The following is a 15,978-nucleotide window of genomic DNA, read 5'->3' on the forward strand; positions in this document are numbered from 1 at the left end:
AGAACAGGAAAGTGGGCAAGACAGATCTTTAATCTGACCACAGTGTTCTTATATAGCATACCAGAGGACTATATTTACTTTGATGTAGTAACCACATGGGGCACTCTGTGGGTTACATTCAGTGCTGTCCTTGGATTTTGTGCATATTCAAACACTGCAGGAATATAAAGAATGTGAAGTATTATAGAGAACTACTGGTAGATACTGTGCCTGTTTAAAAGATCATCATGTTAACATTTTTTGTTCTTGGGGTTATAAATACGGTCCATTTCCTTATTACTCTTCAGAAAATTTACAGAGCATTTCCCTGTAAAATCTTATTTCTCTTTTTTGGTCACTGTCTAAATTCTTTGACTGAATTTCAAACGAGTGATTTTTCAACCACTATGGACAGTTAATTCTTTATTTCATTTAGGTAAGAAACTGAAATAAGATCATTTGGATTAAAGATGCTATTATTTTCTGAATTTCAGCAAATTTAGCATAGTCATTATAAAGCACTGTAGTTAACTAAATAGTTTCCTGATCATTCTGTGTATTGCAGAGGAACAGACATCTGCTGGGAAACCACAGAAAGGACTGGTAGATCCTTACCCGACCTTTCAAAGAAGGAAAACCACTCGTTTTCTAAAAATTGGAACTCCTTTCTATCAGGACAATCAACTTCAGGTCAAAGTCTATTGGAAGAAGACAGGTTTGTCAAATTTTGCTTTACTGTTTTTTCTAAGGAGGACTCTTATCATCCATCTCAGAGTTGTAGAACATTAATACAATAAGTAATTAATAGTTGAGTCCTACACCCATCCTTCCATCCTTTCATCTTCACATTAAAGGGAAACATTGCGTCTCCTCTTTGTGTTATGTCTGTATATATGTCTTACAGAAGGAAATTACATGAATCAGCTATCCAAAAATTACAGTCAGTCATATTGGGACACTGAATCTTCACAGAGCTGGGACAATTTTTATTTTGGTAGGAATTACCTCTGTAAAGTTTTAAATAGCAGAATTCGGCCTTACCCACAAAAGCTCTGAGGAACTTATGAATGTTTAGCTTTATGCCAAACTTTATCAGTCACCTTGATTGAGAACAGAATGGATAGTAGGTCACAACCAGAAAACATCTTGAAGTTACTTTTCTGCTAGGCTGCATCCGTCTGATTTTCAGGAAAATCTATCTAATTTTATGGTTTAGCCTTCCAATTAAAAGGCAAATGACATAAATTTAAAGTGTCTATTCATGTTCAGAAATCAATAAAGGGATTTTCCTTTCTTGTCCTCTAAGAACATATAGGTTGCTCCAGCTTAGCCATAACAGGTTCATATGCTGTTATTTCAAAATGTGCTCACACTATTCATTTTTTAACTTAGAGCAATCTACATGTGTATCAATACCACTAAATTAAATCCATTCAATTTTTGTGCTTGAAATAAAGGGCTACAAAGTGGACAATCATGTTTTCTTCTTGAATTTTTCAAAGAATTTCAGAAATATTTAAATGCTTTTGGGTTTAGATGTGTGCGGCAACACCCTGAATAAGGACAGGCTATATAAATGTTAAATTATGCTATGTAACATAGGAATATGTCACACTGGATATTGTGGCTTTTCAGAGGTATCCTTTGCTTCTTATCCTTTGCCTGCCTTTTTGAATGGTTACCTTCCAGGCCCTCCTATGTGAATTACTTTCAGACCTATCCTTACTCCTCCCTAAAACCTGCAAGCTTTGGTTCAGCTGACTACATACACATTTTGAATATTTGTCTGTGTCTTGGCTACACTAGTTTTTTTTTTTCCTTGCTTTCCCTATTATCTTTCATTTTTCGGTTGTTTCATGGAAAGCTGGAACAATTTAAAGTTTAAATAAAAGTTGAGGCAATTTTAATCGGGAATATTCAGTTTACCAAAAAATGTGGTTTTCGTTATCCAAAGTGAGATTTATACATTCTGAGCTTGTTTGGGACGGATCACCTTAAACTTTAGCCTCTGCAAGTGAGATGTCAACTCATTGTCCAAGCTCCTTTTATTGTTAGAAAAGAAAAACAGGTGACTTCTGAAACAATTCATCCCCCACAGCAGCAGGATTGCTCTCTGGAGATGTCTCTCTTCTTTACTGAGAGCAGAGGGGAGCCTAGGCAGCTCATTTATAGAAAGCTTAGAGATGTCTAATGTCTCTCTGTAGCTGAGGTTCTACTCTTGGCAGTCTGTGTTGAAAAAAATGAGGGACAGGATTCAAAGAGGAGGAGACAATGATGTCTCCCACAGGCGTCAGATGGGGTTGTGCAACTCACAGTCTGCAGGCAAGATTCAGCCCAGTGGAACAATCAATCCAGCTGCAGCTGTTTTCCTGCCAGCCTGCTGCCAGAAGAAAGATCATGTGTCCTGTGACCAAAATGCCAGCACCCCTACTGAAATTCACCTTGTGAATACTTTTCCAAAGTTAGTTATACTTAATGGAGGGAAAATCCTGAGCAGAACAGCAATATTCTTATTCCAACGCAGATATCTTGAACTAGGTGTTCACTATTTATAATGGTATTATAACACAGCTATTGAGCTTAGAGGCATTACACCATAGAAACCTAAATGTTTCATATAAATCTGGAGCTGCATCTCACTGTCTGCTACATACCGGGAGGTAATATTTGTATTAGAGGCTATAAATATCTATAAAAAGAAATAAGGCAGTCAGCATCCTTATAGAGACTCATAGTTTGGAAATAAGAGGATTTCAAGGTGGTATAATTTCCAGAACTGAAAATGCCATGGACAGATTTGTCACCTGTCAAAAATGACATGGATTTACATGCTGTCACCTTGTGCCAGGGCTGTACTAGCTGAGTTGCTGAGTAGCTGACTGTACAGCTGACTCATGTTGTGTGAAGCTGTGTGCAGCCAGTCACATAAGGGGACACCCAGAAGCCCATTTTGGTCCTGGGCTGGTGGCAAGTTGTGTGAGGGGTGCTGGGGTGTTTAGGTACGTGTCCCAGCCATGCAGTGGAAGATGCCTTCATTTGTCTTGCAGAACAAGCAGTGATAGCAAAGGTGTGTGAGGAGGGGCAGAATATGGTGGTTCATCATGCTTACCTTTTTTTTTTCCTTTTTAAAAAGAAAATATCAGTGTTCTGAGTGACAGCACATGCAGTAACTCAGCAGGAGCCATTGCCTTGTGTGAAACTAAAATATAGCCAATTACCTGCTCCCAAGAAGCCAGCAGCTTCTACAAGCCCTTGCAAGAGTTTGGAGATTATGTAGTGCGTGGATGAGGTACTGTAAATTTGCTAGTGACAATTTACTGCAGAGCAGGTCTGTGTGACCGTGCAAGGAACACAGCAGGAAAATCACATTGGCTGTGTCCCATCTTCCTGACAAACAGCAGTTGCTGAGCCAGCTGTGTTGGGAACTGTACCCACACATCTTTCTCCTTTATGAACTGCACTGTCTTAGGTTGTGTTTAGGGCTTTGTAGGAGGTATTAGAGTGCAGCAAGTATAATACTGAAATTCTGAGAGAGACCTTACCTGAGCCTGCTCAGTGGCATGGCATCTATTTCTATTGTAGGTAGGCAATCAGAGTTCAAATTGTTCCTGACAAAAAATTGGCCTGTTTGTCTCCTATATGGTGGGCAAACACAGAAGTCCCTGTTGATTGCACTAATGTTCTTTTTTGCGTAGTTTGCTATTAAAAATCAACACTTTTTTTGGTGGAGAAACACAGCCATTCTACAGTCCTAAATTAGTATGTATAACTTTAAAACAGAAAAATTAAGAGGCCAGCATGAAACAGTCCTAAATTAGTATGTATAACTTTAAAACAGAAAAATTAAGAGGCCAGCATGAAACCATGTGAAATAAGTAGGTTGATAAGCGTAAGAGTTACTATGATAAAAAATAATAATTCAAGAAATAAACGTCTCAAGCTTAAACATGTTGGACATTTGTAAATTGATCAAATTTCAGTTGGTTATAGTAGTCTTTGCTTTATCTGGTTTGGTTTTCAAGTATTTTAGGACTTTCTGTGTTAGACTTCATGACACGAACAAGAGATGGTTGCAGAGATGAAGAAATAAAAATGTTATTTAGATTTTGGATGGGCTTTTTTTTAGGTGAAGATTTAAACCAGTATGTTGTCACAGAATCACAGAATGGCTGGGTTTGGAAGGGACCTCTGGAGATGATCTAGTCCAATCTCCCTGCTAAAGCAGGTTCACTTGGAGTAGATTGCACTGGGTCATGTCCAGGCAGGTTTCAAATATCTCCAGAGAAGAAGACTCCACAACCCTTCCGGGCATCCTATTCCACTGTTCCATCACCCTCAAAGTAAAGAATTTTTTTCCTCATTTAGATGGAACTTTCTCTGTTTCAGTTTCTGCCCATTGTCCCTTGTCCTGTCACTGGGCACAGCTGAAAAGACTGTGGCACCATCTTCTTGATACCCATCCTTAAGATATTTGTAAGCATTGATAAGATCCCCTCTCAGTTTCTCTTCTCTGAGAGGAGGTCAGAGAACAGGCCCAGCTGCTTCAGCCTTTCCTCATAAGAGAGATACTGCAGTCCCTTAATCACCTTTGTTGCCCTCCATTGGACCCATTCCAGGAGCTCCACGTCTCTCCTGTCCTGAGGAGCCGAGAACTGGACACTGCACTCCTGGCGTGGCCTCACCAGGGCTGAGTAGAGGGGCAAAGTCACCTCCCTTGACCTGCTGGCAATGCTCTTCCTAATGCTCCCCAGGATCCCATCGGCCTTCCTGGCCACAAGGACACACTGCTGGTCATGGCAGCTTATTGTCCACCAGGACCTCCAGGTCCTTCTCCACAGAGCTGTTTTCCAGCAGATCAGCCCCCACCCTGTACTGGTGCAGAGGGTTGTTCTTCCCCAGGTGCAGGAACCTGCCTTTGCTGAAATTTACTGAACTTTGTTCAACCCTACAGTTGCCCTTGTTATGTTGAAATAGTGTCTTTTAACCGTAATGAAAAGTTTAAGAGCTGCTGTAACAGCAGTCTTTCTTTTAGTAAAAAAAGAGTTATTAGTTTTCTATATTAATAACTGCTCAGAATTTTTTATTGTATTCCTAATTCAGTGGTTGTACCATTCTATGCAGACCAAAGATTTAAAATTTTTTTAAAATTTCCTCTTAAACTGAGATGGCTCTCTAGAGCAGTTTTTTACTGTCTCCCAACACTGTAGCCTCACAGCATACCACAGATTACAGAAACAGAATGAAAGATGTGTGTAGATTGCTTATATCACTTAAGAAACACAAACACGCTCCTAAGGTTGTTTTAGATTATTTCTTTATTTTCATTGGTCCCATTTTAGCTGAAAAACTATTTTACTTTTGAATTTGAATCATTTTACTCAGTCTAAAGAACTAAAAAGAGGTCAGAATCATAGAAGAATTTTAAATGGGCTGGAAGGGACTTCTGGAGGTCAGCTGGTCCAAGCATCTGCTCAAAGTCAAACTGTGACGTTAAATCGAGTTATTCAGTTCTGTCTGTAAGGCCCTGTAACAGATATTGTCATTGTTTTTTCAACGACAGGGAATTTATCCTCCATCAATACCAGCCTGCAGAGGCCATGTAAGTTTATTGCAATGTGCCTTAGGATTTCCAGAAGGTATGGTGATGTCTCTTGACTATTCAAAGATAGTTCTTCCATGGCTGTGATGATGTATTCCTCAGTGAACTTTGCAGATGTGAACTTTGCCTCTAGGAAGGCAGTGAAAAGAACACAGTGATGACATCAGGGCTGAAGCTCTTGGTTTTATATCATCCTTCTGAACAGAATTCATCAGACCTCTGTCCTGTGCAACAACTGCACCAGAGGGGGTGTTGCAAATTATTACCAAACTGACTTTGTTATACAGTAAAGGAGTGACTGCATATCAGTACTCAGAAAGTGAACAGTGTTTGAATAAAAGTCTGAGTAAGGGGAGGGATTTCCATACATAAGCATCACAATGCGCCACAATTTGGTAAGCAGGAAAGTCTTATCTGGGCCTGTTCTTCAAGTCCCATTAACTTTAGTAAGCATGAGGCACGAATGGAATGTAGAATTTGGACTTTACATTAAAATAAAGCTCTTTCTGAAATAATCTTTCCATTTGAATACTTTGGTATGATGACAATAATCACTTCAGGATGTATGCTAGCAAAAATATCTCCACACTTCAAGCAGTACAAGGTACTTAGCAAATGCACATGATATTGCTAGACAGAATCATCCAAAAGCATGTTGCATATGAATAGAATAACTTCTTTCTGAAGGAAAAAATGTCTTTCCCTTGCTGCCTCTCATTTAGGCCTGGGATTAGAGAAACAGTACATTCCTTAAACAGCATGAATCCCCCTTTTGTAAATGAAAAGTAGAATGTGTTCATGGCCAGATTTTTTGGCCATCTTGATGTGTGAAATTAGAAATTGTCAAGAAGTGGAATCAAATTAACCAAATCACTTTTAACTCCTTGGTGCTGAGGTCACAGAGTACCATCCATTACCAAGAATGGATGCACTCTTAAACCCCTGTTTAAAAGGATTAGATACTTAGGATGATTAAGAACCTCAGTAACTTGTGCAGTAATCAAGACTGAAAGAGTGAGAATAAAAAGATGCTTAAGTTTTCTCTGTTTTTCTGTGGTTGGGCAACTAGAGCAGAGTGTTTGACTTAGCTGAAAAGCCTCCAAGTTGCTGCAAATCTGTGTATGAAAATAAAATTTTGCCCACAGACAGAAGCAAAAAAATCCCACCTTTATGAATTCTCCGCATCAATTCTCATCACTTGCTGCAATAATTATAATACACTAAAATATCAGAATGTAATTTCTTTCCAAAGCACTTGTCACAACAATATTTTCTAAGTCATTACTCTGCCTTCACTACCATTTTCTTAGTGCCTGTTATTTGAGTATAATACAACTCTCCTTGCTCGGGTAAAGCTTTAGTTTCCTTTTCTTTGAATTGTCTACGTGCATTTACTTCCCCTGTTTAAATTAAACATTTTAAGTACTTCTAGATATTTAAAATCAATATATCTGCCCCTTGGTTTTGCTTAAAAAGACAAATATTTAAAATGCATTAAGACTTGGCTTCAGGCTTCTTTCTTTGTGTTTCTGTAAATGCTAAAGCAGAAGAAAAAAAGAACACTTAAGGCAGGGAGAGGCAGAGAATCCTCCATTGTCTGATAAATCAACCAAACAAGAATAATGAATTAAATTACAGAGCAGAATAAAAATGCAAGGCAAGGCAAAGCAAATAGAGAGCTAAAACAGATGCTTTTAAACCCAGATCTTAGGAAAACAAAATTAACTTTCACTCAGTTCAGGGACATAAATGAAGTGACTCTGTGTGCTGACTCTTTCTTTGTAATAAGGTATTTCATATGGCAGGTTTTAAAATGAAAGCTTTCCCATTGATAACACATACCAAATGGTCCTTTCTCATGGAAGTAGAGCCATTGAAGGTGAAGATATCCTTCAGTGGCAGAGTTTCCAGCTTTTACTGTAAAGAATTCCTCAGTACTTGCTTAATGCCAAAGCATTATTTAGTTTGGTACTAGCTGTTGCACTGGGCAGATTAGTGTTTGAGCTGCTAGCCATATTCTAATTACTGATATTCAAGCAGTAAAATACTTGTACTTCAAGAAACACTGTGGTCCAGATGGTTCTTTCAGCAAAATGACGTGACTGTTAATTGTAGTGAAGTATACGCTAATATATTGCCCTCAGATTTCCATGGGAATACAGAGACTTTGTCTCAGCAGTAGTTGCCTGTGTGGGCATAATGTGCATTAGTATTTAGGGATTTAATTAGTAAAGCTGGCTCTAAGCACAGGACCCTTCAACTAGATCACCTCTTTAGAAACGCACTAGTAGATATTACAGAATCTGCTTTTCCACATGTGCTACATCTGACTCAGATGTCTGTATCCTATGGGCTTCCACAGCATTGTGCCTGGGAGAAAGATAGTGCTGTCAGCTTTAATTATCATGGGAAATTATTCTGGAGTTAACAGAACATCCTGTCAGAAGTGTCTTTGTGGTTCCTACTCCTCCCTAACTTTGTCTTACTCCTTTACTTTGTCTTAATGTAGTTTCAGGAAAAATCTCTTTGCCCTTTTGAAGAGGACGAAAAGGGGAGCATCTGACTGTCTCCAGTTCTGCTTGCTTTACTTTTTGAAGTGCCTATAGGACTCTGACTGGTTTCTGTCCAAATGTGAAATACTTATAACACTTGTTACTGGTGGGAGTCATGATAAACATCAACCACAAATAATAGAATTTGGTGAAGCAGATGGTTTTCATATTCTCAAATAGCCTGCAATTGATTAGTGGGGCCAGTTATAAAGTTTTAAAATTACATTTACAGTGGTGGCAACCTCAGTGGCACTTCTCCTGCAAATGGGACAATATTGGAAAGTCTTTTCAAAGGCACAGTTTACTGGATTTCTTCATGATTTCACAGGCAGAACAGAAAACCATTGCTCGTTGCCTTGCACTTGCTTCCAAACCTCCATACCTTTCAGGGTAGGTGGTTAAAGCTCTTGGTATGAGAGATTTAGAGGCAAGTTTGTCCAACTGTTAGTCTCAGGAATGTAATTGGAATTGATTCAAAGTCTGCTAGGAAATCAACTAATCACAAGTCAAATCAGAATGACCCACTGTGTTCCCAGAGCACAGACAGCACAGAACACTGATTTTACTTAACAGGCACCCTCTGATGTCTGCTGAAGGCTGTACTGGACTGGTTTGTACATTTGTACACTTTGTACATTTAAACCATTTATTGCTTCATTTTAAAATTTTTGTATGACCTGAATTGTACTCCAGAACATCTTTAGTCATTGTGAAAATGTTTTTATTTTGACTTAATTTATGCATTTAAAAGAAATCTTCTTTTCATTCTTAAATTTAGTAACTGATAGAAATGTAAGCTTGATTTCTTTTGAACTTACATTAAAAGATCAAATAGAAATATAATTGCAAATTACCTGGTCCATGAGTTCAATCCAAAAATAGACCATCATTAGGTGGAATGCATACCTACAGTCAGACTGCAGGTACACATTCAATATTCCATTGCAAAATCACTTATCAAGACTTCACCCACTTGAAGGCGTTGAAAAAATTAACCGGCCAACTAATAAATAATCTCTTGCCTGATTTTTAATTCTTTAGGAAAATACAGATTTTCAAAACCAGCATCTTTATGTAACTTCAATAATACTGTCTGACTAGTACACTTTTTCTGGATTTCTAATTCTTTCCTGAGTATTACCACAACCTGTAAAGTTAATTATTTTAACAATAAACACAGTATTTTCTATACATATATGCATACATATATAGTGTCACTAGACTTGTCAATGGCGATGTCTGATGTGAGGCAGTCTCAATAACAGAGGGGCAAAATGGCAAGTTTTATACTATCCAAGTACAGAATCACAGAATATTCTGAGTTGGAAGGGACCCAGAAGGATCGAGTCCAACTCTTAAGTGAATGGCCCATATGGGGATGAAACCCACAACCTTGGTATTATTAGCACCGTGCTCTGACCAACTGAGCTCTTCCTCTCCTTTCCCCAAACTGTATCACTGGGTCATATTAACTCAAAGCCCTGTCTCACGTGCATACACTGTCACACCTGGAGCAATCCTACCGCTCCTACTGCGAGTAAAAGGTACTGAGGTTCAGCAGTTTAAAAGATACTTCTCATGAGCTATGGGCTAATAAGTACTCATGAGTGCTCTCTTAGCCTGCCTAAGTTCTGGATAAAGTATTGAGCTTATGATCCAGGAGAGGTTAACCTATCAGCAGGGAGTCATCATGCTTATGGTGAAGGTGGTTTAAACTAATGAGTGTCCTCTTGTAAACTGGGTCAATTTTCCTCCACATGCCTCTTTTTAACCTGTATTTTTTAATTAGCTAGTTTAGTAGGTGGCCATAAAACCAGTTGCATTAACACTACAAATAGCGGAAGGAAAAAGCACTATTTGAATAAGTAGAGTTGGAGGGAAAGAGACCAAAATAAGGGTATCTGAAACTGAAATTATAATCTAAGATGTCCCATGATGTATAATGAGTTGTTAATATCAGTTCGTTTTGCTCCTGTGATCATAAACTGGGTACAAAAATATCCACAGTAGTCTAGACCAAAGATCCTACCCAATAAGTGTTCTGTTTTTGGCAGTGGCCAAAAGCAAATCCAAAGAAACATAAGAATAGGGCAAGAGTGTTATGGTATTTCTGCATGTTATTGTTCCAGCTTCAGCTACCTTCTAGTTAATGAAAATTCCTGAGCCCAATGTAATTTCACTGTGTTTATTCACTTCTGATGCATTTATCTTCACAATAATATCCAGTGTCCTATGAGGGTCACTAAGTTTCAGGGCATCTGAAACATCCTGAGTGATGGAGTTTCAAAGTTTTAAGTGCTTTCTCTATGTAGAACCACTTTTTTTTTTTTTTAAGGCCAATTCTTCTACATTTATATGAATCCTAATTCTTGCTCTGTTTACCTTGTCTGTATGCACATGATTTTATAGATAGATTTTATAGATATTTAACCTGGTTTTGCTTGTTCTTTTTCTCATAGACTCATCAATCTTAAACTGCAGATTTAGAAACTGCATGTTAATGCCATAAACTTTTTGAATACCAGTTCAGCAAGGCAACATCCTGGTGTGGCATTCCATAATGCATATCAGGAAAGTCCAGCTTTGGAACTCTGTGGATCACTGTACTTGCATGCAAACCCATCCATATACGGCTTTTGCATGAGGTCTGAGAGAGAAGGGAGTAGCTGGTGCCTCCCTGCATCTCCTCCCGCTGTGGAATTAGGGGCAAGATGAGTCTGGAACTGGGAGAGATTCCAAGATTACTTACCCTCAGTATAGTCAGCTTACCTTCATTATAGCCTGCTCATCTAAATTATTGTCCGCATTTTTCAATGTTACACAGAAGGCTAAAGTTAATGGTAAAGCACCTGGTGACATTTTCAATATATGTATAACCTTGGCAAGCCTTGGACTTGTTTGTTTGGGTTTTTTTCTTTTTCATTAAATTCAGGTGCTTTGATAGCTTTGAAAATCTGGCTATGAGGGAGTAATGTAGAAAGCCTCTATTCAGGCTACAAGCAGCTATTGTGAGACTTGGAGCTTACAAGAGGCAAATTTCCGTGTAATGGAAAACCAGAATGAGATCCTGTTGAACTCACTTTGTATAGGATGTTGTGTGTGGGAAAATAAGTAAAGCTAGAGGTAATCCGGCTTAGAGATGATCCCAGACTTAAATCCTTCAATATAAACAGCTTCAGACCTTGAGGTTTCCTAGGTCTAGATATGGACAAAAATACTGTGTCTCAGGCCTGTCTTTAAATTACACAGTAATTGTTAATATCATTTTTGGAAAGGCTTTCTGTTCTATTATACTAAGAATGTGTTCTATAGAAAGAAAGTTTGTTTTAAATGGCATAATATGAGAAACAAAATCTTTGTGATTTAACTGAAGCTGCTTATATTCCATGTAAGAGCAGGAAACAGTATAGTTTGTCTTGCTAAGAATTGTTTGTTGAGTGAAGTTTAAATGTCAGCTGAAGGTTTTGGTGGTTTTTTTAATCATACTGCTTGAATAGGTGATTATTAAAAAGCTTTATTTCTCAAGAGATGTCACGAGTACAATGAATTTCATAACCAAACAAAATTTTTTTTTTACACCATAGGGTGAATCAGTGCAGAGGAAGCAAAAGAGACAGAGCTGTTATCATTTAATTTTTTTCAAGAGAAGTCACCTAAAATGCCTGAGACAGAACAAGTAGTTTTTACAGGGAAAAGGGGAATGCAGAGAGACTTGCAAAGCACTATCACATCAATGCAGCATTTTAACATTAGTTGAAGGTAGTGTTTACCTCATTTTGCGTTTGCTAAACTACCATGAGTAAAATAGCACTTGTTATTATAGCATTACGTCTTGTCCTATCATTAGCTTCAGATTGCAAATGTTGGACACCATGAATCAGAATAATATAATGGCTCATGAACCAATATATGAAGAAATAAATAAGTGTTATGATCTAGTCCTGACTGAGATCATATTTTGCTTCTCTGCAGTACACTGAAGTATCCCTTCCCAAACTGGTCTTCTGTCATGCTGTTATTACAATGCAATAAATACCATGTGAATCACTTCACGCTGATCATGTCTTCAAAACCGAAGAAACTAGTAGTAAATAACACTGCTTCATTTGTTCACTTGGATTTTGCCCATATTTCAGCCTTCCCTGCACATTTTCCGGGACCTCTCCAGCAACTGAATTTTATCAGAAAAAGCATTAAAGGAAAATTGTATATTGTAGATGTCTTTGTAATGTGGAAAACTATGTTGGTCCAATAAACAGAGGAACACAAGCCTGAGAGAGCAGCAGACACTTCATAACGTTCTATCTCAAATATTTGCTTTATAGTTTATGGTGTGGAAATGCAGGCAGGTGATGCTGCAGAGCAGCTGCTGCTGCTCATCCTTCTGCTGGAGTGGTGGGTTGGAATCAGTGCTGGATTGTAGTAGGTCCCCAGCTGTAAAGGTGTATCAGGAGCTACATACTGGGAGGAGAAAGAGCAGGAACATATTTTCAGGAAGCTTTTGACTTGTACACATCTTTGAGCACTTCAGAGTTGATCATGTTTTACTACGTGCAAGGCATCATTAATTTTACCATTTACCATTGCTACACCTTCACCATTCAGTACAGTGAGGTAAATATTTTTTTCCTGGATGGTATGTTGACACAGGATTTATACAGAGCTCTGAAAAATCATACTATGACTTCACAGTAGAAACAATTAATGTATTTCATGTGCCCTGAGCAGATTCTGCTCTGTGTTGTGATATTAAATATAAAATATTTTCCCCTTACTGTAGCCTACTTTTAGAGCAATAATGCTGCAAGACACATGATCCAGAAAGGAAATTACTTAATTTTTTTATATTTCCTTCTTCCTGTTAGTCTAAGACCATCAAAGACATATTCAAGACCATCTTTTAACTATAGTTTTGATGGTCATTAGTGTCTTAATCTTGCTAGGTTCTAAACTTTCTGGCCTGACCCTTTAGCTACCCTTAACTATTGAAGTTAACGCAACTGTTCATATGCCTAAGTGCTTTGTTGATTAATGGCCAGTGTGCTCAGAAGCTTGTAAGAACAACCTCCCCAGTATGCAAAGAAAAACAAAGAACATGTGACCAGTCACAAAAACTCATTGTGGTTTGCTATGTGAAATACCAGATCTAACAAAATACAATAAATTTAAAGGTGTACCTGCACACAGAACAAATTATTTCAATAATTTTCTTACTGAATAGTTTCACAGATATTTCATCCTCCTTACAGCATTCTGTGTGAAGAAAGGTTAGCTCTGAATGAAGACAGCAGGCTTACATATGGCTCATTATCTTCCAAGCTTTGATAGCAGCTCCTTTTGACGTACAGTTAGCATATTAATTATATGTATATATTTTGGAGGGAGTCAGTTTGTTGAGATATCTTGACAAAAAATACAGAACGTAGTTTCTTTTTTTACTGAAATACTAATTTCACAGCTGCTAGTTATTTGCATTAAATTAATAATTTTATGCTAGCAGGTAAAGGTTTTCATATGTCTTATTTTATAATATTTACTTTTATACTGTCTTTTATTCTAATGGGAAAATCTGTCAGACACTGCATGTTAATTATTTTCAATCCTGTCATGATGCAGAAATCAACTTGATGTTACCGTGTTTATTGATGCCAGACATTTTTATTGTAATTAAACCTTAATTTGAGCTGCTGCTGTTGAACACATCTGCTGTGAAACCTTGTCTTCCAGCAAATCCCATTTGATGTTCCTTTCTAATAAGTTTTTGTAATTTGGTTGCCTGCATAATAGTGCTGTCACAGCTGGTATTAATTGGCATTTTTGTACCAAATAGTAGAGACCCACATCAGAATAACATACAAGAGCTGAAATACTTTTACAACACACACTGTTATCATTTGCACTACTTGACAGGGGTGGAATAGAGATAAGAAGCCATGAAGTGCTTTACCTAAAGACCTCAAGCAAACCAGTGCAGAAGTAGCCTCCGTTCCCAAAACTGCAGTCTGGTGCAGTTTTCTTGCTGTGGATCTCAGGATACAAAGAAATAAATACCTCTGTTTACCTGGTTTCCTGGAGTAGCTCCATATTGGTGGTGTTGGGCTGCCATGACCAAATTTCACTGCTTTTATGCCCATGCTATGCCAATTTTTCAGCTACAAAGCTTCAGTTCCTTATGATAGTCAATTTGGCACCCTCCTGGAACAGTCACTGCAATATAAAGGAGAAAAAAGTATTTGAGGCAGAAAAAGTAGCTGTCTGCAATAGCATGGTAAAAAAAAGAAACCACATTAGATGAAATTATTCCTATGGCTGGCAGTAACACATTTGTACAAAACGGAAGAGTTTGACAAAGATGAGAAAAAGAAATCACCTTTACAATTTAGTTTATTTTAAATAAACTGTAGAACCATTTAAACCAGAAATTCCCTCTAGGGGAAGTTGCAGAGTTACCTGGCATTCTGCTGGATTATTTTTCTCAATGGCACTCAAGAGCTTTAAATTCTGTGGGGAGATGATGAGGTTCAGCCGAGGGCATTCCTAGTAACCATTGTGCAGCTGTAGCTTAGGCTATGTTGCAGTATATCAATTTAAGATGCTTAAATTGTGCATATGAACCTGAAGTTTTCCAAGTGGCAAACAGATGTAGTTGGCATTGGCATTAGTAGAATTTTGAGCTGTTTTTAAAGTTTGAGGATATAGAATAAATGCACATTTTCCATCCAGAAAAATCTGAAATATATTTATTTGTTTTTTGTTAAAATGGATCTAAAGAGTTTAAGTTGGGGAGGGGAAGAAAGCACAAAAATCTGGTGAAGAACATATTTCTAAACACTATTGACAGCTTTGTGGAGATGATCATGTGAAAGGCAGTTTGAGGTAAATTTAAAAAGCATGCTCTGGGGCATCACCTGATCCATACATTTCTAATTAGAGATGTGAGATTTCTGTCCAACAAAGTTAGCTGCATACCCTTGTTGAGAAAAAGAGCTAAGTGTATGTGGGATTTTAAGAACATGGTCATGTGGTATCTGTATAGACATTTTTTCTTAAGTCCATCAACTCAGGTTCAACCTACTACAGTCCAGAAACAATTTACGCTTCAGAAAATCTACTTTAAAAACCATAGTCAAAATAATTAACATCAGCTATTAGTTTATTTGAAAAGATTAGATATGTGCATTTGTCTTACAGATCTAAAAGTCTTTAGCTTGGGTATCTGGAGGTAATTTCATTGTCAGTATCATGAAGAGATTTTTAAAGTAATTGTCCTGTATTGCCTTTTTTTTTTTTCTTTACATAAATTTAAAATTAAAGCAATTATTTGAATAAGATGTCTGCTGTTCTTACTTATGTGGCTATTTTGTTGACTAATTTTACAAGCTTAGAGCTGCTCAAATGACTGCTAGTACTTATTATGTCCTTCAGGTTCAGTGTTTCTATACAAATATTTTGAGTTCTGGGAAATAACAAATGCTTGCTGCTTGTGCACACATCATTGTTTCTAGTGTCACATGATAGACATTCTAACCATGAGAACAGTGAAGTTAAAAAGCTTTATAAAGACTCCTAATTGAAAATTTAGAATCAAGAGAACTCCAGATATTCAAAAGGGGATTGATGCTGTGACATCTGAAGTATCAGGGAAGCAGTCTGAAGCAGTCTGGCAATTTCTTGACAGTGTTTTGTACTTATTTTAGAAGGGATAGCAGAGTTTTCTGATAAAGCTGTCCAAAATCAGTCCCATTAGGTAATGAATATTCTGTTCATATTAACTACTCAAATGACTTTTTGGAAACAGGTGTGGCTGTGGGCTCAGTGTATTAACCTTAGCTGAGTTTAATCCAGAAC

General features: G+C 37.6%; 1 protein-coding gene across 1 annotated transcript in view; it reads left to right on the plus strand.

The window, feature by feature from the left end:
- The window catches only part of ANOS1 (anosmin 1), a 134,581-nt gene that overhangs the window by 103,110 nt on the left and 15,493 nt on the right, over positions 1 to 15,978 (plus strand). Inside the window, exon 9 of the mRNA XM_042038100.1 lies at positions 545 to 694. Within this exon, the coding sequence (XP_041894034.1) occupies positions 545 to 694 (150 nt within the window). The remainder of the gene's footprint in view (positions 1 to 544; positions 695 to 15,978) is intronic.

Source organism: Corvus kubaryi, unplaced genomic scaffold (genome assembly GCF_017639235.1).
Source record: "Corvus kubaryi isolate FWS band 111438036 unplaced genomic scaffold, C.kubaryi_AGA036_p1.0 133, whole genome shotgun sequence".
NCBI classification, from domain to species: Eukaryota; Metazoa; Chordata; class Aves; order Passeriformes; family Corvidae; genus Corvus; species Corvus kubaryi.